This window comes from Armigeres subalbatus, chromosome 2 (assembly GCF_024139115.2).
Source record: "Armigeres subalbatus isolate Guangzhou_Male chromosome 2, GZ_Asu_2, whole genome shotgun sequence".
NCBI lineage: Eukaryota > Metazoa > Arthropoda > Insecta > Diptera > Culicidae > Armigeres > Armigeres subalbatus.
Window position 1 is genome coordinate 160,029,910 of NC_085140.1, and position 26,380 is coordinate 160,056,289.

The 26,380-nt window shown below is 40.6% G+C and overlaps 1 protein-coding gene across 2 annotated transcripts in view; it reads right to left on the reverse strand.

The window, feature by feature from the left end:
* Nucleotides 1–344: 344 nt before the first annotated feature.
* LOC134211097 (Krueppel-like factor luna) overlaps nt 345–26,380 on the reverse strand; it is a 994,395-nt gene continuing 968,359 nt past the window's right edge. For both annotated transcript variants that reach the window (XM_062687709.1, XM_062687710.1), the window contains one exon: nt 345–2,869. In XM_062687709.1, coding sequence (XP_062543693.1) covers nt 2,694–2,869 — 176 coding nt within the window. In that variant the 3' untranslated portion in view covers nt 345–2,693. The remainder of the gene's footprint in view (nt 2,870–26,380) is intronic.

Here is a 26,380-nt window from a genome sequence, read left to right on the forward strand (position 1 = left end):
CTATGTGCAACAATGCGCAACGAGTAAATCGAACATTGAAAACATATGTTCAAACCTTACAAACGTTGATAGACCAGGATCACCGAAGCTGGGATGAGAATCTGCAACAGATTGTTCCTGCAATACTGCCAAACATGAGACCCTTTGTTGTAGCCCACATGTTGCCAATTTCGGTAGGGATTTGGTGTTTTTTCAATATCAATATGCGCAACAAAGTCTGAATCACCAAGCGGACAGCAAGCGTGAATAGGAGAAAAGATTACGGCGATTGGAAAACATTTGGAGATTTTATCGTAGTCTACACAGAGCGCATGAAAAGAGCAAGCAGCGGTACGATCAATTGTCTTTTTATCAGTTTGAACTTAACAAAAAGGAGTAACAATCATATTATATAGTAATAGGACTATCGACATAGTACTCTCGTTGTAAAATGAACAGTTGTTTTACATATTATTTTTCATGGCAGGCTCTCAATTAAGATGTATTTCATGAGTAATTGAAAATGTTTTTCTGCTGCCACCAGTACATACTTGTGTATTCTATGTGGCAAGCCACGAAGTAGCAAATTGATTTGTTATGATTTTCGATGTGCCCTGAATGAGCCCACCTTGAAGCTGTAGTAATATATGTCAATAGATTTTAAGAAAAAATCTAGCCAAAAGAATTTCTTCAACCGGACTTTTAGCTTCAACTCCTTTTTCGATTAAAAAAACCACTTGTTTACGAAGAAGTGCATTCGTGTCATAGAACTGCCCGAGCCAAGCTCATTTTTCTACGATGCCCAAAACCGAACAAAATTTTCTATAAACGCGACAGCGCGAACTAAACCAAACACTGAAACATCAATCAATCCACATTGCGCTACTGGGTCTAAAGTGCTACAGGCCAGAGTGAATGCAGCTACTAATCTCACAATTATATGCGTGGTATGCGTCGTTATTTGCGTTGTTTATTGGTTTTCCTTTCTTAGTTTCATTTGTTCAGCTCAACCTTTGTTGTTAGTCACCTGTGTTACATTGTTTACTCTACGTGTTGGGGATTTTTTGTTGTTGTTGCTGTTGCTGTATAAATTTGACCACCGGTGGTCACTCGAAAAAATGCTGTATGCAGATCACAGACATTGCATCACGCAATCGATAGGATATTCCTCCGTTTCTTTTAACTTCCAATTTTTGTTTCTACGTTCGCGGTCAATTTCAATTGCCTCCTGCTTGGGTGTGAGTTTTTGTGTGTATGTGATGTTTGTGGCGAAGTTTTTCTTTGCTGACAAAGTCATGGATAGTGTGAGGTTTTCAAAGAGCTGTAGCTTGTTTCGCAGTGTAGTTATAGTTATTTAATGAGAAACAAGCTTCAATGCAATATTTTGTTCAAGGAAGTACAGAAGCCACCAGTATAAAATTGAACTAAAGAGTTTAACTTCAAACATTGAAGTGGCGCTGCTTTATCTATACTTACAGTTTGTCTACTTTAACATTGAGAATTATAAAATTCAAGGGCAGGATATGTTTAATTTCCATTTTTATTAAGTTCAATGAAGAAAACCTGACGAATAAACATAATTCTGAGGCGGGTTAGCAAAGTTAAACTTCTTTCCGGTCTTATCCTAGACGAAATGTATTTGTGTTTTTGGCAGTGATGTTTTCTTCAATATTGTTGGATAATTGTATTTCCGTTTTCGTTCACTTTGCTCACCAAACGGAAGGATAAACATTATACGAATTGGCTAATGCTGCGAATAAACTTTTTTCCTTTCAACAAAACAAAAACAAAACAATAAACCTAGATCCTACGATGGCCACATTCGATACGAAATCTTTCTATGCTATAAAACTTAGAGAAAGCTAAAATTCACTTGACTATAAAACAACGAAGGCATTCGCATTCTTAAGAACTTATGCACTACGATTAAGCTAAAATAAGCAAACGCTCCATTGAATGCTGATGTGGTAGACTGTGGCGGGTCGAAAACCGACCCGCCAGGGATGGTGATGTGATTCTTAAAACTAATTAAAATTACAAAGAGACAATTTCCTTTAATGGAGTAACCCTCGCTTACGCAGCTACATAATACCGTTACTTAAATTTTGGTTGCTCGAAAACGCTTGGAATTTCCAGATGCCAGGTGCATCTGGAGTTTGATTTTTCTCTACGTTCTGCTCTAAAATCAGTTTATATACGTTCGCTAAACGCTGTTCTATTTCTCACTCGCGTTTCCTAAAAACTTACGTCCTGGTGTATAATAGTCTAATGAGAAAACTTTCCTAGATAATGATGTGTTTATTCGGGGACGATAGCGTGGATGAGCAGGATCGTTGCAATGATGATGATGATAATGATGGTGTTGGTTTTGAGTTTTTCGTGATGCTGACAATGGCTGAGGGAAAGAGGTTCGTTCTAGTCTTCTAAAGTTTCCTAAATATCTAAATATGAGTTGGTTTAGAGAAAATACTTTTCAAACGGAATCATCTCACGGCGATGACAACGATTGCACCACAGCACTCCTTTCGGGAGCTTTGGATATCGTTGCTGCTGTTTTTTTGTTTTGTCTGGGTTTGTGACTGTTTGGGGTGTGTTGTCTGCTTCAGAACCTTAGAGGGGTGATACAAGCTCATTAAATCGGGATTCCAGGGACAATTAACTTCCATCTGGGCTTCCTCTTGTTGTGCTAAATGTTACTCCTGGATTGACTCGGCTTAGGCGTGGCGTTTCATGTGCAGCGCCAGATGGTCCGAGCGGGAGAAACATCGGTCACAGTGTCGGCACTTGAACGGTTTCGCTCCGGTGTGCTTTCGGTAGTGGCGGGTGAGTTCGTCGCTGCGGGCAAAGCGCCATTCGCATCCTTCCCAGGAGCACTTGTAGGGTTTCTCGCCTGGAATGGGTGAGAGAAGAGTGGGGAACAGATTAGTTAAATGTTGAATACAATTGATATAGGATCGACAAAAACATTTAATCTTAAATTTTGTGGTTACGCAGTGTTTTAAGATAGAAAAGCGTTTATTCGTTGCCCAACGTTTCGGCACTGATCTGTATTTCGAAAAGGTTTGGTAAACATTAACTCTTTTCTAATTGAATATGAATTAATATACATATAATGAATATACTATATTTATACATTTATACACATAATCTGATTCGGAGGGATTGCATCAGAGCACAACTAAGAAACTTATATCTAGTTTATATAAGTACTGTATTACTGCACTTGTACGAGACATTCACCTTAATTTCCACGAGATCAATTTTTCAAAGTTTGTGGCTGCTATAAACATTCACTTATTCGATAAGATATAAAATCTTGATGGACATTGTTCGCAAACTGCTACAAGGATAAACAGATTTAGGGGTATATATACTCAGATGATAAATTCCTCCATAATATCTTCAAATGCATGGTGCACCATTGCTGAAGTATGCATTTCCATTTGATTTACACCGATTTGTAAGGATGATTTCTTTCATCATAGCTTGTCGAAGGGGGCTGCTTGATTGATTTTGTTTCAATTGCAATTAAGTATATCTGGTAGAGATGAGTTGAATGTTTTGTTTCAACCTACCTTGAAACATCTCTCTTGCAGACCGAATTTCTCATCAACGAAATGCATTAGTTGTACATGACTTGAATAGAATAACATATTCTCGCTGCCATATCTCTTTATCCTCATCAGTAGTGCGACTTCCTCCGGTGAAGTCTATTAATTTAGTACAACATTTTCCCACATCAAGCAAAATCAATATAAATGTCTTCTTTCTTCCCTCGAGAATTGAAGCTCCGGCACACACTTCCACTCCACCCGAAACACGTGTTTCCATCCCGTAAACCAAACACCGCTGATTGGTTGTTGAATGACCCGGAACGTGAACATCGTCGTGTAGGGCAAATATTTTTATCTACCATTTCGCCTAAATGCTCCGAGGGCATGAAATCGAGCCGTTCTTTATTTTCGAGCAATCTGTATCTACTTCCGATTCTGCGGAACACACCTACATGAACGGACATGGAGTGGTATAGACGTAGAATGGCCAAGAGCTTCATCAGCGCGTTTTCTTCCGTCGATAAATGACGATGCCCGAGCTCGGAAACAGTTAATGGACCACCTTACGGCATCCTTCTTCGAACGTTACCCCCAGCGCTGCCATCGAGTAAAGAATGTCTCTCCATTTAGCCGCCAGGATTGAGATTCTCTCGAAACGGCCTAATGTATGGACGCTGTTATTATACTCATTTTTATGAAGCACATAGATTTCGGCGTTTCACAGATTTCGGATCCTGATTGCGTGTGCTGTGTATCCTTGCTCCAGGCATACATACGTAAGCTGCGAACGGATATGTGTTTGCAAATTAAAACACGCAATTATGTCCAACTAATGTAGTTAGGTACGCATTAAGCTGCCCTGATTTTGACCTCGTTGTCGACCGTTTAGTCGTGTACCAGTACCGGAATCGATAAAAGGTTCGTTGCGAAGGTTGGAAAAGGTTTGTTGCCTCTGAATACGTGTGGCATGTGAAACATCTCAGGTGGAGTGGGATGGAGGTGACATTTTGAGGCAAATATAGCTTTCAGCAGTATTGAAGCCATGTACAAGTATGCGAGCGCTCGATGAAATTCCTTATTCGAAGAAACTTGCCCTCGGGGCCATTTCTTATTCAAAGGAAACAAAATTATTTCTCAAATTTAATCACTCTCAATTCCCTAAGTTGCACTGTTTACAACTGTTGAAATAGCAATCATGCCATTCAGAGAAAGGGTAAATAGAACAATTCACCAGCGACATGCATGGTTTTGGTAAAAGCTCACAGAGCATCCCTCAATCGCATCCGTTTCCTTCGTTGAGTTGGTGGGTTGGTACGCAGCGGTGGATGTGGCTTCGAGATGAGTATGTTAGCATACATTTCAAGATGGGATTTCCCATCTATAGACCAAAACTATTTCCATTAACTTCATTGTATTTCCCGTGGGAGCTCGGTATAGCAATAAACATACTCGGCTGCAGCTTACTTGAGGATGTTTGTAATGCACTTGAGCACAGATCTTGTAGCTACTGCATGAGGCATTTTAAACATTTCAGATGTGAGAGGTTTACTCACGATTTAGTATTCTGAACAGAAACGATACAGATGTTGAATTTATTGAACACGGTTGTAAAATCTAAATGGTTTATGAATGATGAATTACTAGAAGCAGTAATGTTCAATTTTTTATGCTGCTATTATTTGCACTTACTATTTGGTCATTAGATTGGATATAGAATTGTTTCTGCTTCCTTCCCTTATTCTAGTTTTACTTGACATTTTCTTCCTTATAGTTCCTATGCTACATTACCATCACAAAGTGTTTCCTTCGCTTTCTACATTCTTCGACAACACTTTTATCGCATATTTTTATACTCACAATAATAACGTTTCGCTGTCTTTATTTTCAAGTGTAGTTCTCAGGTTTGTCGTTTCAATCGGCTTATTTTTTACTCATATCGCTTGTCATAAGACGAGTTTGTACAATCCCATTTAACTCCACCACTTAATTGTACCTTGGCAGATACGTATTTCGACCTCAACAGTAAGGTCGTCCTCAGTGTCTCGTACTTGACTCGACTCATATCGATTTTTCTCCAAGCCAGGATCACGCAGCGTTAAATTATGTATGCTTCTTCTTCTTCTTCTTCTTATTGGCATTACATTCCCACACTGGGCAGAGCCGCCTCGCAGCTTAGTGTTCATTTAAGCACTTCCACAGTTATTAACTGCGAGGTTTCTAAGCCAAGTTACCATTTTTGCATTCGTATATCATGAGGCTAGCACGATGATACTTTTATGCCCAGGGAAGTCGAGACAATTTCCAATCCGAAAATTGCCTAGACCGGCACCGGGAATCGAACCCAGCCACCCTCAGCATGGTCTTGCTTTGTAGCCGCGCGTCTTACCGCACAGCTTAGGAGGGCCCAGTAAATTATTTATGCAATAAGGCATAAATCTCGGGTACTTATTCAAAAGGACGTATGTGATTTTGTAAACAAAGATTCAAACGTCGATTTGTCCAATCTGATGGCCCTCCCACGCAAACCAACACCACCAACAGGTAGCCGAAGGCTTCCCCTACCTGTCTGTGGTGATGGTTTGCGTGGGAGTGCTATCAGATTGAACAAAGCGACGTTTGAATCTTTGTTTACAAAATCACATACGTCCTTTTGAATAAGTACCCGAGAAATAGTCGCTAGTCACTAAAGTTCGCTAGTCACTTAAACTCTCCTGGTAAAATTTGTATGACCCTATTTTCTGTTCCGAATTTGATCTTTTTCAGTTTAACATCAATTGTCTTATTGCATCTTTCCCATGATCTTTTCTTTATTACCATAATATCATCCTTTACTGGGGTGGCCACTTCAAGAGAGGTTCATTTTGACCTCCGTTGACGTGTCGATCATGTTTATCATTTCCTTCTGTAGTTGAAGGAATTGGCGGAAAAGGCGGAATAGCAAAATTTATCCTTCCGCTAGATTCTACGAATTCAGCGATTTCTTCGTTTATATAAGCAAGGCAACATACAACTTTACTGCAAAAATAATTGGAGCAGATTGACTGCAGTAGGGCAGAAGATGTAGCGATTGTCGAAAGCTTTCATTAAACACGTTGACTCCAAAAGATTTATCAACCTTGGATACATCCGTCGAGGGTCGTACAGTTTCCATGAGGCTCTGGCTTTGAAATGCTGTCAAAGGTACAATAAAGAAGTGGAATTTAATGGAACAGTACAAAATCGTCTTATGACAAGTTTGAAATGCTGTTTTACAGCCCATACAATGAGTGGATTATGTTCGTAATATGTCCTATTAGTGAGTCATATGCATGAGGTCCAATGTGCTTCACACAACTAGCCTTTGCCGGATTCTTCTCTAATATTCGAATAGCAGCAAAAGTAATAAGTTGGGTAGACAAAAAAGCGGCATAATTGATATGATCTGCTTGTAACCTACACATCAGAAACGAAACAAACCATGTTGTTGTAAATATGCTGCACTACTTACTCGTGAAAACGATTTCGGCATTGGGATCGGCCTCGGTCCTAGCAACTACAATACTTTCATTAATCACTCAGTAGTAATATTCACCATAGCTTAAGTGCGGTTTGCGCCCCGTCGAGTGTCCGATGACCTTCAATGTTCCTGTCTTTGGAAAACCACCCGGTCGATGAATATGCCACAAAAAAACCCTCGGCGGGCGTTAGGAATATAGAAAATATTGGATTTGTAGCTGATTTGCAAGTTGCGATACAAGGGTTGCCTTTGTCAGGCTCGGCGGTGAAGCTCATTCTGTCGAATAGGACTTTTGGCTGAATAGAACATTTGGCTAAATAGACGTTTAGCCGAGTAGGACGTTTGACCGAATATGACGTTTGGCCGAAAAGCACGTTTGGCCGAATAGGACGTTTGGTCGAATAGGACTTTTGGCTGAATAGGACGTTTGGCCGAATAGTACGTTGGGCCGACTAGAACGTTTGGTCGAATACGACGTTTGGCCGAATAGGATATTTGGCCGAATAGGACGTTTGGCCAAATAGGACGTTTGGCCAAATAGGACGTTTGGCCGAACAGGACGTTTGGTCGAATAGGACGTTTGGTCGAATAGGACTTTTGGTCGAATAGGACGTTTGACCGAATAGGACGTTTGGCCGAATAATAGGTTTGGCCGACTAGGACGTTTGGTTGAATACGACGTTTGGCCGAATAAAATATTTGGCCGAATAGGACGTTTAGCCAAATAGGACGTTTAGCCAAATTGGACGTTTGGCCAAATAGGACGTTTGGCCGAATAGGACGTTTAGCCGAATAGGACGTTTGACCGAATAGGACGTTTGGCCAAATAGGACGTCTGGCCAAATAGGACGTTTGGCTAAATAGGACGTTTGGCCAAATAAGACGTTCGGCCGAATAGGACGTTTGACCGAATAGGACGTTTGACCGAATAGGACATTTGACCGAATAGGACGTTTGGCCGAATAGGACGTTTGTCCGAATAGGCCGTTTTGCCGAATAGGACGTTTGGCCGAATGGGACGTTTTGCCGAATTGGAACTTTGGCCAAATTGGACGTTTGGCCGAATAGGACGTTTGGTCAAATAGGACGTTTGGCCGAATAGGACATTCTTAAAGTGAGAAATGAGGAGTGAGAAGTGAGACGGCTCAAAACTCACTCGCTCACTGTGGAAAGTGAGTAGTGCGAAGTGAGAAATAAGACGTCAGAATACTCACTTCTCACTTCTTACTTTTTACAGTGAGCGAGAAGTGAGTAGTGAAACGTCTCACATTAGTGCAAAGTGAGAAGTGAGACGTCCCACTACTCACTTTTCACAGTGAGAAGTGAGACGTCTCACTACTCACTTCTCATTTGGCGCTGCTCACTTCAAAAAGTAAGAAGTGAGAAGTGAGTAGTAAGGCGTCTCCATTCTCACTTCGCACTACTCGCTTTTCAAAATGAGAAGTGAGAAATTAGCAGTGAGACGTCTCACTACTCACTTCTCATTTATTACTGCTCACTGTAAAAAGTAAGAAGTGAGAAGTGAGTATTGAGACTTCTCACTACTCACTTTTCACAGTAAGCTTATTTCTTATTTCTTACTTTTCAAATTACCTCAAATTACCTAATGACCTATTCGGCCAAACGTCAAATTTAGCCAAATGTCCTATTCGACCAAACGTCCTATTCGGTCAAACGTCCTATTCGGCCAAACATCCTATTCGGCCAAACGTTCTATTCGGCCAAATGCCCTACTCGGCCAAATGTCCTATTCGGCCAAAAGACTTTCGGCCTAACGGTCTGTTCGGCCAAACAACTTTCAGCCCTTCCGCTTCCCCCATTGAGACATACCCCGAGTCACCTTAAAATCGTCATGATCTTTATCATTGAATGCTTAACTTTTTTCTGCAACAAATATGATTTTGAAAATGCATCACTGGCTTACTGCTTACTCGCAATCTACATGCTGATACATTTATGCTACGTTTAGACAAGACAATTGAGCAAGTCGCTTGAATCGAACGCAAACTGAACGAGTAAACACCTTAATTCAATTCACTTGAACGAAAAGAAAGTTGAACATGTTCAACTTTTGGCAAGTCAATTGAATTCAACTGAGTTGTTCAATTCACTTGCCCTGTCAAAACGTAGCATTATAGTTACATCTGTGTGGCAGTGAAATAGCACTAGCCGTTTACTATATAGGTAAATATTAAATGGCTTTGAAACCATCGAAGTAGGCCTGACCAATAATCGAATAAACAATAATCGAAGCAGTCGTTGCACGTGGATGTCAGTCACACGTGCTGCACCATCGTAGGTAAAAGGTTTTCTTGGAGACTCCCGCTTGTATATTAACGGAACAAGCTCCACATTTGGCGATCCTGCTAGATTAAAATCATCTGGTTTTAAACAAGCGGGAGTGCGACAAATTGTATCGTGTACCATTCTTCGTTTGTACTACGCGGGTGATAAAAAAAAGTGAAAGTTAAGTGCTCGAAAAAAAAAACACTATCATTATCGGGGGAGGTATCTTTTGGAAATTCCCGTTATGAAGAAATAGGTATATTTCAGAATACATAAATGGTGAGTACATATATGTGAAAATATATACGTCAGAGCTTTACAATTGCCTTTCAGTTTGGCAATTGTGTTCTCTGCTGGCATTGACGTGCGAAGGGCGCTTGCAATGTTCATACGCTTGCCATGCTTTGCTTTTTGGTTCGATTAACTTGTGAACATACCCTTATTCACTTTGTGGTATTTTCAGACCCATATTTCGACTCGACATCACGACCGCTGAGTCAAAACTTTTCCTAAACTAAGATATCAGCAAATATCAGTGGAATACTAATGAAAATAAATACTGTCTAAAAAAAAATCGGGTTGCTAATTTTAGTTATCAGCGCGAGTGGTGCTCCCATAAAGTGCCCAATGTCGCTATTTTTGTAATGAGCGCAAGTGGTGCTCGCATAAAGTGCTCAGTTTCGCTAGTTTTGTAATGAGCGCGAGTGGTGCTCGCAAAAAGTGCTCAGTGAAACACAGTTTTGCTATTTTTTCAAATTAGCGCGAGTGGTGCTCGCATAAAGTGCTCAGTGCAACAAAGTGTTGCTATTTTTTTTAAATGAGCGCGAGGAATTTATACCATTTCGTCGAAAGACATTTCGTCGAATGTCATTTAGTCGAATGAGTTTTGGTCGAAAGGACATTACGTCGAATGGACATTTGATAGAAGGGACATTTGGTCGAAAATGAATTTTTAATCCAGTAGAGACGCAAGACATTTGGTCGAATAACGTTTGGTCGAAAGGACACTACGTCGAATTGGCATTTAGTCGAAATCAGATTTTAGAAAGAAGAATCTTCGTACATTTCGTCATATGACGTTTGGTCGAAAGTGGATTTTCGAATTAATAATCTTGGTACATTTAGTTTAATGACGTTCCGTCGAATGGATATTTGAAACAAAAAGAACTTAAGCCAATATTAATTAAAAAATAAATGATTTATTGCGGTGTTCCTAAAAGTCATATAATTATTATTCCAATATTGTCCATAGAATGATGGGTTGATAAAAAGAATAAATAATTCGAAAACGAAGAATATTGCGATATTATTCTCGACTCGATATGGCCTTCCACGAATCCCTCTAACCGACTACATTGAATCTATACCACCTGGTCAAAAGAAATGTAGTCGAATGATGTTTCGTCATTACACATGACGCTGAATAGACATTACTACCGTTACACGCATAACTGTCCCATGTACATCGGAAATTCCAGCAAATATGGGACGAATATGCGTATGATGGCAGATTAGGTCATATGATCATTTGGTCGAAATTAAGTTTTCGGCCAATAACTAACGAATTATGGTTGAAAGACAATTTTATACTAAACTAATTATTGTATACATATTGAGTGGAGGAAAGAGTATCAATGAAAAGGATAAAAACACATTTCCATTCAATTCCAAATGTCAATCAACGAAATGTTCCAAAGCCGACTGCGATAAAGTATCAACGAAATAACATTGATATCATTGGTTTTTGACCATGTGCCGAAATAGAATAGAGGGTATATATTTGGCTACTTCTGTAGGTTTTCAATTTTTTAATAATCCACCAGGGTCTCCAGAAGATTCTGTTAGCTCAGATGAAAAATCCTCACTGGCTTCCTTATTCGTTTCTTCGGCTGCTGATTGAAATTTCTCATGTCCACTGAATTCCTCTAACCAGGGGTGGCATTGCGCACCTCGACTCGAAACGAGCAAACCATGCAAACTGTCATACGAAAGAGCTATCGAAAGGAGATGCGCAATAAGGCCCCAGTTTATTCATGTATCTTGTGGATTATTTATTAAAATTTAACCAAAAATGTCTAAATGTCTTTTCGACTAAATGTCCATTCGACTAAATGTCCATTTGAATAAATTCCCATTCGACCAAATGTCCATTCGACTAAATGTCCCTTCGACCAAATGTCCTTTCGACCAAATGTCATTCGACTAAACGTCATTCGACGAAATGTCATTCGACGAACTGTCCCAAAGCCGAGCGCGAGTGGTGCTCGCATAAAGTGCCCAGTTTCGCTATTTTTGTAAAGAGCGCGAGTGGTGCTCACATAAAGTGCTCAGTTTAGCTAGTTTTGTAATAAGCGCGAGTGGTGCTCGCAAAAAGTGCTCAGTTTCGCTAGTTTTGTAATGAGCGCGAGTGGTGCTCGCATAAAGTGCTCAGTGTCGCTATTTTTGTAATGAGCGCGAGTGGTGCTCGCATAAAGTGCTCAGTGTCGCTATTTTTGTAATGAGCGCGAGTGGTGCTCGCATAAAGTGCTCAGTTTCGCTAGTTTTGTAATGAGCGCGAGTGGTGCTTGCAAAAAGTGTTAAGTGCAACTCAGTGTTGCTATTTTTTCAAATTAGCGCGAGTGGTGCTCGCATAACATGCTCAGTGTCGTCTTTTTGTAATGAGCGCGAGTGGTGCTCGCATAAAGTGCTCAGTGCAACTCAGTGTTGCTATTTCTTCAAATGAGCGCGCGTGGTGCTCGCATAAAGTGCTTAGTGTAACCCAGTTTTTATATTTTTTTAAAATTAGCGCGAGTGGTGCTCGCATAAAGTGCTCAGTGTCGCTATTTTTGTAATGAGCGCGAGTGGTGCTCGCATAAAGTGCTCAGTGCAACTTAGTGTTGCAATTTTTGTAATGAGCGCGAGTGGTGCTCGCTTAAAGTGCTCAGTGCAAATAAGTGTTGCTATTTTTGTAATGAGGGCGAGTGGTGCTCGCATAATGCTCAGTGGAAAACATGTGAAAAGCAGCGATATATCTGAAAATATAATTGCAATATTTACTATATAAAACGACATGGAGTGTAGCAAAGCGTCTGAAATAAAATGACTTCGCATACTAATGTGATATCCAGCACCGCCGGGGAAGGTTCTTAAGATGGTTCGAGACGCCCCCCTCTCTTTGGAAAGAGTGGCTTCCATACAAACGAACCAGAAATCTCGGCATAACTCGAGAACTAATCAAAGAATAAATCAATTTTAGACGAAACGAAGTTCGTCGGGTCTGCTAGTTAATAATAAAAATGATTGTCTCATAACAGTCAAATTCAGCTACCCAACAAACCAACAAACGACCTAAGCTGAGAAAAAGGTAGTTTTCAAGCAGAAGAAGACTATTTTTTGTTGAATAAGCGCCTTATCAGTTTCCAATGTTTATTGGGAAGCAACTAATAAGAAAATTAATCTTTGAATACAGCCATTTTCATAATATTTGGCAAGTGGAATAATAAAAAAAGAAAAAAAAAACGTAAAGTCCTGAGAAGGGGGGGAATGTGTGGCAGTGAAATAGCACTAGCCGTTTACTATATAAGTAAATATTGAATGGCTTTGAAACCATCAAAGTAGGCCTGACCAATAATCGAATAAACAATAATCGAAGCAGTCGTTGCACGTGGATGTCAGCCACACGTGCTGCACCATCGTAGGTAAAAGGTTTTATTTCCCGCTTGTATATTAACGGAACAAGCTCCACAACATCAAACAACTGAAAACCGAAATCCGCTCAAAAATTACGATAAAAAAATAACACGGTATGTAATGCCTCCCCAAGTCACCTTAAATTACTAAGTTGTTTATCTATTTATATGGTCGGAGTTCTGCCAAAACGCACCAAATAAAACCCAGATTAATCCACCTAGCAGTGATGATGCCTTTTTTATGCATTATAAAATATATTGAAAAAATCACAAAAGAAAGGTCAAAAAAGCTCTTAAGGGGAATAAATCACATTTTTTCGATCATTTTGCATGTTTTGCATTTTAATTGCCACCATTTTCAAAAAAAAAAATTATTTCAGTTTTGAAATTTTGTTCCCAAAGGGGGACCCTTGGGAAAAAACAATGATTTTTCAATAATGGGAAAACAAACAATGGGACCGTCGAATGCAACTTGCTGCAAGTAAATCGGATTAACCAAAAAGTGTGTCTACAAAATGTGTACACATACACCTAGGGTGGCTCAAAAAACACTTTTTCAAATTTTTTGATGGGCCGCCCTCTTATTCTGTTCTATTTGTTGCCCTGATGCTCTGGACAAAATTTCAGCCAAATCGGTCAACGTTTGGGCGGTGCTAAACTCGTTGGAAGTTTATATGGAAAAATGTATGCAGAAACATCCAAAAACAGTGATTTGCAGTTGGACGGCACAATTTACAATCAAGAACAATGATACTCTTTCAGTTCTTGTAGAATTAAATACAGAATGTTATGCTGAAAACCGCGAAAAGATTAGAGTTTATTAGGCAAAGATATTAGCATTTTACTGGAGTGTTGTAGGGGTGAATTTATTTCTTTTCAAAGGTAAAAGAAACGAAATTTGCTCAAACCCTACTTCAGAGAAATGCTAATAACTTAGCCGGGCAAACTTTAATCTTCTCGCGGTTTTCTGCATAACATTCAATATTAAATTCTTCAAGATCTGAATGAGTATCATAGTTTTTCTTCGTAAGTTGTTCCGTCCAACTGCAAATCACTGTTTTTGGATGTTTCTGCATACATTTTTCCATATAAACTTCCAATGAGTTTAGCACCGCCCAAACATTGACCGATTTGGCTGAAATTTTGTCCAGAGCATCAGGGCAACAAATAGAACCGAATAAGAGGGCGGCCCATCAAAAAAAATGAAAAAAGTTTTTTCCATACTAATTTGAGCCACCCTAATACACCCGATTCTTTTTTTACACGGATTATTTTCACACGGATGTTTTACACGGCTTTTTTTACACGGATTCTTGAAATAACACGGATTTTTTTACACGGATTTATTTTTACACGGAACGCATCCCCCATATTAACAAAGACCCGGTTACTTTTTTACACGGATATTTTTGCACGGCTTTTTTACACGGTTTCTCGAAATAGCACGGATTTTTTTTGCACGGATTCTCGAAATAACACGGATTATTTTTACACGGTTTCTCGAAATAACACGGATTATTTTTACACGGATTTTTTTCACACGGCACGCATCCCCCGTGTAAAAAAAGAATCGGGTGTACACACATACAGCCATCAGCTCAGTTTGTCGAGCTGAGTCGATCGGTATATAACACTTTGGATCTCCAGGCCTTCTATCAAAAGTTCTTTTTTGGAGCAATGATATAGCCTTTCGGTACAACTTTGTTGGGCGTTTTTGCTCACTATGCGGTCGTCTGCCGGTGCGACTAATATGAAGTTGCTTAACGTGATAATGAACATATTCCTACATTGAGTTACAGTGCCAATGTAAAATCCCTTTGCAATTTGGTGGGCTTATCACTGCACTTCACTTCTTATCACAAACCACCCCATCCAAAAATCAAACTGAAGAAAAAACTAAGGAACGAACGTAAACACCGGGTAGTTTAAAAATGTGTTGGTTCTGTGTCATGTTATGAGTATCCTCCGAAGGTTTGAACTGAACACAAGCCTTTCCTGGTTAGTACGAGGGTTGATATGGGAAGGTTGAATTCTACATTAACGATATAGCTAGCTGATACCTTCCTAAAATTGTAGAATATCTGAATCATATTGATAATATTAACATTTCCGAAAAGTGGTGATATTTTGTTGCCGGAAATCTCATGAGGCAAAACACCTTTTAGCTGGCAGCTCTTAGGGAACAACGTACCACGCGTCGGCGAATCAGAATTCTGGTATGGAAAGAGTGTGGAGACGCGTAGTACATTGTACATTGCTATTCGCGCTGTCTTCGCTGGGCTAAATCTATAGGGTGAGAAAATGCGTTCGTAGGCACGTATGCCAACAACGGAGCTGCCTTGCCCACAGGAACCTAACAAATATTCCGTCATCTCCATTAAATCAATCCGTCCGACCTGCTTCTGGCTTCGGATCGGATGCTGCGCGCGTTGCCGGTGTCAGCTTCTCCCCAGTGGCTAGGGACCACTGGCACGGAGCGAGCAGCTGGCAATTCTCTACAGCCATCATCAACGACACCATTTTGCTGCGTTCCAATAGAATAGAAGGTACTTATTAGGTCAGTGTCAGAACTTCTCAATTCATAGAATAAGAACACAGATATATGGACTTATCGGGGTACAGATAGGGCTAGAAATAGGTATTGGGGTTACCGCGACCAATTTCACAGTTTTTATAGCCTCACGGTCTTCGTAATCATTGAGTCTGCCAGCGCGATCCAGAACATCCTTCGAACTCGCACCAGTCGACAACTTCTGCCTGGACTCCGAGGCATTGCGGCTTTCGTGGCAATACCGCAGCCGACCTACTGGTTGGAGTCAGGTATTTATGCCAGCGTTTCGTTCCCATCGCTGATATAAAATATGGACCAGTAAAGTCATCAGCCAGTATTGGGAAATTTTGTGGAGGGCCAAAAATACTGCTTGTCTGCGGGGAATAGAAGGTACCACTAAATCTTGGAGCGACTTGGCCAATCATAAAGATCGGCAAGTTATCTCTCGACTGCGTACCGGCAACACACGAGCCTCCCACAATATTGGAGGCGGCCCTTTCCGTGTTACTTGCGAGGTCTGTATTGTTCCTAATTCGGTGCAGCACTTTATTTGCCAGTGTCTGAAGTACCAGGATACAATTTCGAATCAATACAAGATTTCCATCATGGGATGCTTTCGATTCCTTTATCTTCTTATGTTTTAGAGGAGATCGAGATATTTTTTAACTGAGGAAGTTTCTAATTTCTTAGCCCATCCGGCGTTCTTATGCGCGTTTCCCAAGATCCTTGATTGAGCATTCTGAACAACTTATTGTTTACTTATCCACAACTGACCGGGAAATGTGGAAGGAATTTGTGAACCAAATTACTCCGGAGAACATCGCTTAAAGGAGATTCACTTAAAGAGACAGGTTTCTTCTTTTGAAGCTCCTTAATCGACCAACCAAGGTGGTACCATCAGTCCAACTGACGAAGTCCAACAACAACCCTTAAATGCAAACTATTAGTCCTGATAACACGGAAATCTCCAAGTGCTTTCATCATTTGTGTTTCCATTCCTTACTTCGCCCAGCATATTTTGTTTTGTTGACGAGTCCCGAAAAGTCTGTCCGTCTGGTCCCCGAGCTATTTTGTTTTGCTTCCTGCCAAAATTCAATTGAATAAAAAAAGGTCCCTATCACATTTATCACCCTATCGGTATGCAGGAAGCATGGACTAGAGGTAAGGTAAATGATTCTCACATCCTATATGAAGAGTTAGATATGTTTTGTCATTGTGGGAAAAATAGTTTATTTATATGTAAAGTAGAATCAACAATCGAGCATGGTTGAGTCAACCAATATTGTGTTCAATCAGCAATTCATATTTTTACTTAAAAAGCAATGCAGAAATTTTGCCGATTCAATCCCATCCGATTGATTCTACCATATTGCATTTTACTCTGTGAAACCTTCCTACTGATATACCTGTAAAAAATCACCTCAATATCAGATCTCAAATCTTCAGCTTCCTACTGGAGACGTAAAACTCCATTTCCTTTGCACCTAGTATCGTTCCAACGATCAACTTTTTACATCTTCTTTTTTTTCCTATATTTATTCAGATATTTTATACGTACATCACCTTTAACCCACGAATCTATGCGGATTTTGCCGCGTTTTAAATATAATAATTCAAAGAAAAATTGAAATTCATTCTGCATTTACCACTATGTTTGCAATGACGAAAACAAGAGAACAGAATTGTGTGTTCAACATGAAGACATGCATTCCGAACACGTCTAGGCTTTCCAGCGGCTGTAATAAAATGTGAGAAGGCGAAAGAAGTCTCCGGAAACATGCACTAAAAACAAAAAAAAATCTACCGCTTCTCCTGAATCAGCTTGAAGCACTGCGGAAAGGCTTATCCCGGTGCAACCGACCGCCTCCATCATATTGTGCCTTTTATTTGCACTCGTGGGAAGGACAGAAGATTTGCTGCTGATTTTCGGCAATAGAAAAGCTCATGCCGCCCACTCACACCGGAACACTTCTGCACCAACTGGATGCTGAACGAACCAACACTCTCTAACTGCTCCAGTGTGTCTTTTGGTTTCGTTGTCGCGCGAACTGCCTGCGAGGGCTTAGCCAACAGTTCGGCATGCATAGACAAATACGGGAAATTTTTGGCCAAACTGAAGGATACGATGCGGTTGCAGTTTTTCTCCTGCTTCCTTCTGCCGCTGGGCTTCCACCCTTAACTCCGGACTAGCGTTCTGTTCTGATTCGCCTTCCTTTCTGCGGGGTTGAGTTTTTACATAACTTTGCTCAGCGACCCGGTGGTACAGATAGGTTCAAAACATTTGATTTTGTGTGACAAGTGATGTTCCAATGGTAATTGAATGAATCTTCGCACACGATATGCGATTTTTGAACATGTTTCCGTTTGAGCGTCTTACGGCCTGCGTGAATCAATTTATTTTTGGCCACCACTGTACTGGTAAAAGGGTGCAACTACTCTAGTTTGGGACCAGCGGGAGATTCGTGAAGAGCAAACGCTGTGCATATTTGCTTAGAGTTCCTGGAGCGAACGATGCACCCCACAGTTCTAACATGCAGATTCAAATCTGACGCTCCGATCGGAGAGTGAAACGAAAACTAAAGGAAATGGCAAAAAATCAGGAAAAAACCACAGCTACAGTTTCCGTTTCCTCTAATTGCCGGAGGGACTTTGGTTCGCTTTTTTGTGGGGCTGTTTGTTTTAAAGTTTTAATTGTATCTAACGAATGTGTAACTGTCTTCTTTCGGCGACGAGCATTACCAACCATTGCTTGGCAGATAAACGACCAGATAGTGTCAAAATTCGAAAAGCACAGAAAAGTTTTCCATCGCTGACGGTGACGGCAATTCTCCGGATTTACTTCCTCGAGAACCGCACAAAATTTGATAAATAATTCAATTTTATGCTTCCAGTCGACTTCCTCGTTCCGGATTAATTTTGCTCATTTTACACACTAGCAGCTAGCGATGATTTGCACAATAAAGTTGAAGCACATTTTTCAAAGACTACATTCACCCTTGTGGCTTGTAGCACTCTTCTTCCAGAGAGCCACTGGGCTAACCAGAGGGGATCCGTTGACTTCCGGTGGTCCTGTGTCGTATCCGTTTCGCCACCACCATACGAGCAAGCTATAACGCTGAGACTCATTTTACAACTAAAATCAACAGCAGTCTCACCGTCCCAGTAGCAACCAACCAAGACACAGAATGAAACGGAAGCCCTCCGAGATAGGACTCGGTTTCCTGTGCTGCTGGTGGGTAACGCAGTGTGGCCGCACTACACCGAAAGACAAAGAAAAATGGATGTAATTTATTAGAATTAAGCAAAAGCATTCCCTAAATTTGTTTACATTAATACTGGGAGCAAGAAATTCGATAAGGGCAGCGAGCACACTTGAAGCCGCGGTTGGTTCGCGATGTGAAGGTGCTCTTGGGCTGCTCAACACATGTGGGAAGAGTTATGTTGATTTTTTTAATACAAAACAAATTTGTTACCAGCGTTACGTTGATTTAGATTCTATGAATACATTGGGGTTACATTACAAATGAACAAATATTGACCTTTGCTGTTCATGTTTAGCTCCGGTGAATATGAGTTCATTTGGATTTAAATTTCTAGTTTCAGGAAATTTTTTCCATATTTGATCTAGTTTTATTTCATAGTTTGGATCTCCGGTCAATAAAAGGGAACAACTATTTCAACAGAGCATTGCATTTGATGACAACTATTAAATACTTAAAAACTCAGAATAATCCACTTAGCGGTTGGTGCCTTTCTTTTATATTATAAAATGGAATGAACACTTGAAAAAGTTCAAAATTGCACTTTAAGGGGTAGTTTTTATTTTCACGTCCATATGGAATTTTTGTCTTTCTCGTATATTAAGATGCTTTATACAAAATACGTGAGGTATGGGGGAGAGGGGTTACAAATGGGTAATTTTTGCGTTTCGTAGTTAATTAGTCTACCTTAAGGTATTATTTGTTTGATACCCCTAAATTTGTAAATTTTAGATTTGCATAATATTGGTTTTGACCACCCGAACCACTTTGTAGAAGACGGCAATATTCTGGAAATTTCATTATCCGTGATTTCGTACCTATCGTGTTATTTCTTATACATACATACATACTAGCGTCGCCAAGCAGTTGAAATCCAAATTAAACTGACCTTCGTCACAATGCACTATGGTCCAGGATACAGATTTACGCGGAAAGATGCATTTTACGCCAGAACTATATTTTTTAAAGTAAAAAGTGTTGTTCTAAAATATTGTTCGGAATACTAAGGCCACCATTATGGTGCTTTCAAAAAATAGGGTGGCCCATCATATGAAAAAAATTAAAAACCATGTTTTTTATTTATCGGAATACTGACATGTAATGTTCTACAAAGTTGTAGCGCAGCTTATTCCAATATTTTTTTCTAAAAAAGCTTTTTCTGTAGCTCTTAAGTTGGCTGATTTAGAGCAATTTTACCTACTTAGATTAGGTTGTCCCTAAAAAACAGCATTTTTGATCTACTTTTTTTGTTTTTGATTTTTCGGAAAAGTCGTCTTCAGGTGTCCTTTAGATACCCGTAATGCTGGGTAGACACCTTTACGTGGTGTGTTACGGGGTAAGATCTACCACGGTTATATTGCCAGCTACAGGCAAATCCTGACCCAACGAATACCTTCCTCATTATCCAACTCCGTGGTACTTATGAGGGTGTCGCTAAGTCGGTGGCCTCTCGTTAAGTAAGTACTACATCAACACTTCCTTCCTCTCCCTAGTTACGGTGAAGATGGGCGTGGCCAGGAGTAGTAATCCTCATGCTTTTGTTATTTTTGTTTAAGACTGGAATCAAGGACCACTCCCCTTCTTGATTTCTGATAGCATTCTAGATAAGGATCTCAAAAGTAAAACATGAGTATCACTAGTGTCCAATTTACGAATTACACCGTAACAATGCTAATGCTAATGCTAAGTCGTCTTCAGGTGTCCTTTAGAGCTAAAAAAAAGTGCAACTTTGGTGTGCAAATATGCTAGTATTCGTTTTTCTGCCAGAATTACGTTTTTTCAAAAGTTGATGTCTCCGTTTAGAGCTGATCAAAAAAATATGTTTATCGGCATTTGAAAGAACAACTCATATTCATGATTATGTAAATAAATTGGAGATATGTTATTATTTTTATCTCAAATTCTATCAATTTCACTAATGTTATATTTTTTAAAATAAATTGATATAACTCCCCAACGGAAAAAGATACATGATACTTATAGCAAAATATGCGCATTGAAAATATAAACATATAAACAACATATCTTCAACTTTTTGACATAATACAGCAAATGCTGGGTAAAGCGTATCATTGGTACTCCGCGTACCTGAAGTAATAAAATAGACCCCATCTCGCGGTCCTTAGCCTCTTACCCTGCAACTCCTATCCCTACCTCCTGAAGGGGCTGGCCGGGATACAAGTAACCTTAGGGAAGATCGGTGGGAACTATGGTAATATGCTGACAGAGAAGGGGGGGGGGGTGGTTTATGCTCCTTTCCGGAGGTGCGAACTTCGCTGAGTGTCTGTTCTTCATGTTAGGAGCGGCTCACTACAGCGTCTGTTCTCCATGTTAGGGGCGGCTGATCATCGTCCGAGTGCCAGCTAGGGACTCTAAGTGAAGCTGTGCACCATGGTCCACCGGAAATAAGGAGGAATGGTCCTCCGGAAATTTAGGGGACTCGGTGTCAGGCCTTGCAAGCCAGCCTTTTAAAAAAAAAACTTACGCAACGAACAATCAACAAGAGAGTACGGACCGGAACCATCGGCGAATATCACTGCGACGAACAGGGACTAGCGATTGGAAACTCGGTTGGAATCGGAAGCACACACATACTCGTCGATGTGCTCAAGGACCGTGGATTCGGCATCTTAGCGTTGCAGGAGGTTTGTTGGAAGGGATCATTGATACGAACGTTTAGAGGTAATTAAACCATCTATCAGAGCTGCGGCAACACACACGAGCTGGGAACAGCTTTCATAGTGATGGGTGATATGCAGAGGCGCGTGATCGGCCGATCAATGAGAGAATGTGCAGGTTGAGGTTTAAAGGCCGGTTCTTCAACTTCAGCATAATCAACGTCCATAGCCCACACTCCGGAAGCACTGATGATGATAAGGACGCATTCTACGCGCAGCTGGAACGTGAGTATGACAGCTGCCCAAGCCACGACGTCAAAATCATCATAGGAAATTTGAACGCTCAGGTTGGCCAAGAGGAGGAGTTTAGACCGATTATTGGGAAGGTCAGCGCTCACCGGATGACGAACGAAAACGGCCTACGATTTCGCCGCCTCCAAGAATATGGCCATTCACAGCACCTACTTCCAACACAGTCTTCCGTATTGGTACACCTGGAGCATACCACTGCAAACAGAATCACAAATCGACCACGTTCTGATTGATAGACAGCACATCTCCGGCATTATCGACGTCAGGACATATCGTGGCGCTAACATCGACTCTGACCACTATCCGATGACGGTTAAACTGCGCTCAAAACTATCCGTCATCAACAATGTTCGGTACCGACTACCGCCGCGGTACGACCCAGAGCGACTGAAGCAACGTGGAACGTTATAGACGGAAGCGAAGACACCAGATCCGCCTTTTTCATGAGAAGAAACGCCTTCTGGAAGAAGCGGAGTGCGAGGAGATGGAACAGCTGTGCCGTTCTCAAGAAGCACGGAAGTTCTATCAGAAGCTCAACGCATCCCGCAAAGGCCTTGTGCCGCGAGCTGAAATGTGCAGGGATAAGGATGGGAGCATCTTGACGGACGAACGTGTGGTGATCGAAAGGTGGAAGCAGTACTATGAGGAACGTTTAAATGGCGCTGAGAGTATATAGGTGACAATTTGTTGAAAAACTAAGTAAAACAACATATTCATAACCCCATCCTTATTTAACCTCAAGTTGAGATTAAACAAGAGTAGCCGAAGCCGAACGTCAAAGACGAAACACAAAGTATACTGTGAAAAACGCATAATGCGAATCCATATAGGTGACAAACACAAAGTACATTGTAAAAATCGCATAATGCGAATCCATATAGGTGACAGCTTGTTGAAAAACTAAGTAAAACACATATTCGTAACCCCACACTCACGTATACAAAGCATGCACATACATACAACACTAAACAGCCCTGTAATAGACACTAAGCTATAGTACGGATGATATTTAAAATAAATTAGATAGCACACAACACACATTTACAACACGAAACGATAGCCAGTACATAGCGTAAAGATAAACAGCCGGACCCTCAGTAGCCATTCGATCGCTCATGCAAATAGATGATCTGTTCTAGATTTGCTCGTGACAGAATAAATTGGTTTCAATTATAATAAACGTAGAGAGTACTTATTGAAATCGAAGTGGTTTGGATATCGTTGAAGAAAGGACACTAAAGTGTTATTGGCAAGGTGTGCTAAATGGTTGGAAGTATAGCGCGAAAGAAACTGTGCCGGAGCTTGGATAATACGTGTCGGATTGCGTCTTCTAAACCCACGAACCGCGGAGTTAAGTGCTGAACAGCGAATCCATTTAGGTGGCAATTTGTTGAAAACTATGTAAGACATATTCATAACCTCACTCTTATTTAACCTCACGTTCAGATTGAACAAGAGTAGATGAAGCCGAACGTCAAGGACGAGACACAGAGTACACTGTGAAAAACGCATAATACGAATCCATATAGGTAACAAACACAAAGTACATTGTAAAAAACGCATAATGCGAATCCATATAGGTGACAATTTGTTGAAAAACTAAGTAAAACACATATTCATAACCCCACTCTTATTTAAACTCATGTTGAGATTGAATAAGAGTAGCCGATTATGTCGGAGAAGCAAAAAGTCAACTACGCCATAGCTCCGGTTAGCGCAGCGAGGGCTAAATACTGTGAAGGGGGCTCTGGTGCTTCACAGGCTCCGTTTGCGGTTAGGTTCGAAAAACTCAGGATGCAGTCATTTAAATTCGCAAACAAGTTTGCTTGCGCGGGAGGCCGGGAGGATTAGATGATTGAGATTTTTGAATGATTTTACCAACACTGCTTGAAAATTAGATAGGAACATTTTTTTTTCTATTTTCAACAGAAGAAACTTTTCTAAAGATACATAAGTCACCATTTTACCGAAGGATGATCCTTTGTTTTTAACCTCACTTTTTTCTGACAATATTGGGCCGTAAATCGATGGCGATTCTACCCGGTTTAATTGAGCTATACAAGTCAGAAATCGGAGTATTTTTACTTCTCCGTCAGGTCAGCTCTTGAACAGCGGAAGAACTTTATTTTTTTGTTTAATTAATGCATTTTAGGCACATGTTTAGTTGTATCACAAATTCAATACAAACTCAGATTGTAAGACACAAATATCAATCTATTTTGACCCTGTAGTAAAAAAGGACGATTCGATAATTACAGTAAAGAGTTATACTGTGCTCGGATGTCCCCAAAACTGAAAATTGCTCTCAGTGCACGATATTTCCTTAATTCCAGAAGCAATTATATTGGTCTTAACACGCCGAACTGGTACTCTAAATCACGTCCGTATATCCACATACGGTGAACTTCCGGAACATAAAGGCCCTGAGTTGATACCCCACTCGCATTGCCGGGTTCGTAATCCATTATGGCGGAATAATCAACATTAAAAATTCATAAACTGTGCCAATTTTCAGACACGAGCCCGGCCATAAATTAGGTCCTTTTTTTTGCTCATCTTTCCCCACCAATCGTACGTACCTAAACCCTCAGGCCCGAACTACTGGATGGTGGTGGTGGTGATCGTTTGCTAAATTTTTCCTGATCATTATGTTCTTCATTATTAGAGCGAAAACGAAGAAAAAAAATAACAATTTTTCTTACCCGTGGCATTCCGACGCGGAGAGCTTCACAGCCAATTTACGACCCCGCCGGCAGCCCAGACAACAGCAGCCGTAGCAGCGCCACAATGCTAGCGGCCGGAAGACGAACGGCATCATCCTTGCATTCCGGAGTGGGGTTGGTAGCACGGGATAGTGGGTAGGTGAGCTGATTGCTGGATTGCAAGGGATCACGTCTTCCGCCGCCCATCAGCATCGAGCTATGACTGACGGGGTCGAACGGTGGCCGACATCGAATGGAAAGTTAATGGTTTAGCGAGTCGTCCTATACTGAAGCGATTGGATCTCGAATGACCACAAACTATTGTGATAATTGTCCACTTTAATTTAAATACCGTCAATGTGAATTTTGAAAGTTTTCGAAACACCTCTCAAGATTTTGTCCGACTCCTGTTGGGAGGTCTGTCACTGTGTAGCGCCGAGGACGACAGCCTTTCTTCGAACGTGCTGCTGGCTGGTGGCGATGACGACGCCAGCAGCGGATGGATGGACGTATTCCCTACGATGAATGATCTCTGGATGGGAAGCACGCGAACAAAAATCCACATAATGCTCTCGGCATGGTCTCCAGAAATGTCTTCATCGTGCAATTAAAATAAATTATGCACCATTAGTGCGCGGAAGGCATTCTTCGACGACGGGATGTCTTCATCAAACTGATAGAGTTTTTGAATCGGTGTACCCAGATGTAAGCTGATGCTAGTAGTATCCTCATCACACATACATAATTGGAGTTAGTTGGTATAGGAAGTAACTGGTTTGCGATTTGCTGTAGAATGGTTCTGTGTTTCGAAATAATTTTTTTCTAGTGTTAACTAACATGCTTGTTATAATGGGTTTGATTCAAGGTACACTGGGTTAGCTGAGAGCCACTGGATGTTTATAATCGAAACTCGACCCTTCCTGCTTATTTGTATATTACAATTCGGAATACAATACATGTGTAAAGCTCCAAGTTATGCTCTCCAATTGCGCTGTTTCCATTTCAATGTGAATCATTATCAATATCAAAATATGTAGTTGCAAAATTACAAATTAGACATTGGATTCCGTTTTCAATAATATCGTAATAAAATAAGGCAAACATATCAACTCTCCATTACAAGTGCACTACCATTGGCAACCGCTATCAATTCATGTTTGCCATGGCACATGATGATAAAACGAATCCACGTACCTCCATGCAACATTCGAGGTAAGAATGAGAGAGCATTACGCTTATTTACCATAAACGTAAAACTATCAGCTACGACTTAAAATCATGTCCATGATACTAAAAATGGAGGTGATTCATCATGTCCGATTCTCTCCTATCTCTGTGCAGCCATAGAAAGTCGCGAACTGAACGCAGCGCTTTTCAGAGCAGTGATTCCTCCAGCTGCCATGGCTGTCTTATATACATATTACCTTCTCCTGCTGGGACTGCTGTTATTGCAAACAATATTGATGTGCACCACGATGGAATGACTTTATAATCATAATACATGTTCAAGCTTTTTTTTCACATTGCAGTGGTGTAATGACATCTAAACAAATGAATAAACAAATTGGGAAATGTGTTAGTTAGTTTCAGTCCGTCCACCGCACTGTGGTTCCCCATAGATCATAAATAAAAAACCTGATAAATTCACCTAGCTGTGTTAGTGTCTTCCTCGTGCCATCTTATTCTTCTTCTTATTGGCATTACATCCGCGCATTGGGACAGAGCCTCCTCGCAGATTAGTGTTCATTATGCACTTCCACAGTTATTAACTGCGAGGTTTCTAAACCAAGTTACCATTTTTGCATTCGTATATCATGAGGCTAACACGATGATACTTTTATGCCCAGGGAAGTCGAGACAATTTACAATCCGAAAATTGCATAGACCAGCACCGGAAATCGAACCCAGCCACCCTCAGTACAACACCTTCGAAAAAAGCACGCATCTCGTTCAC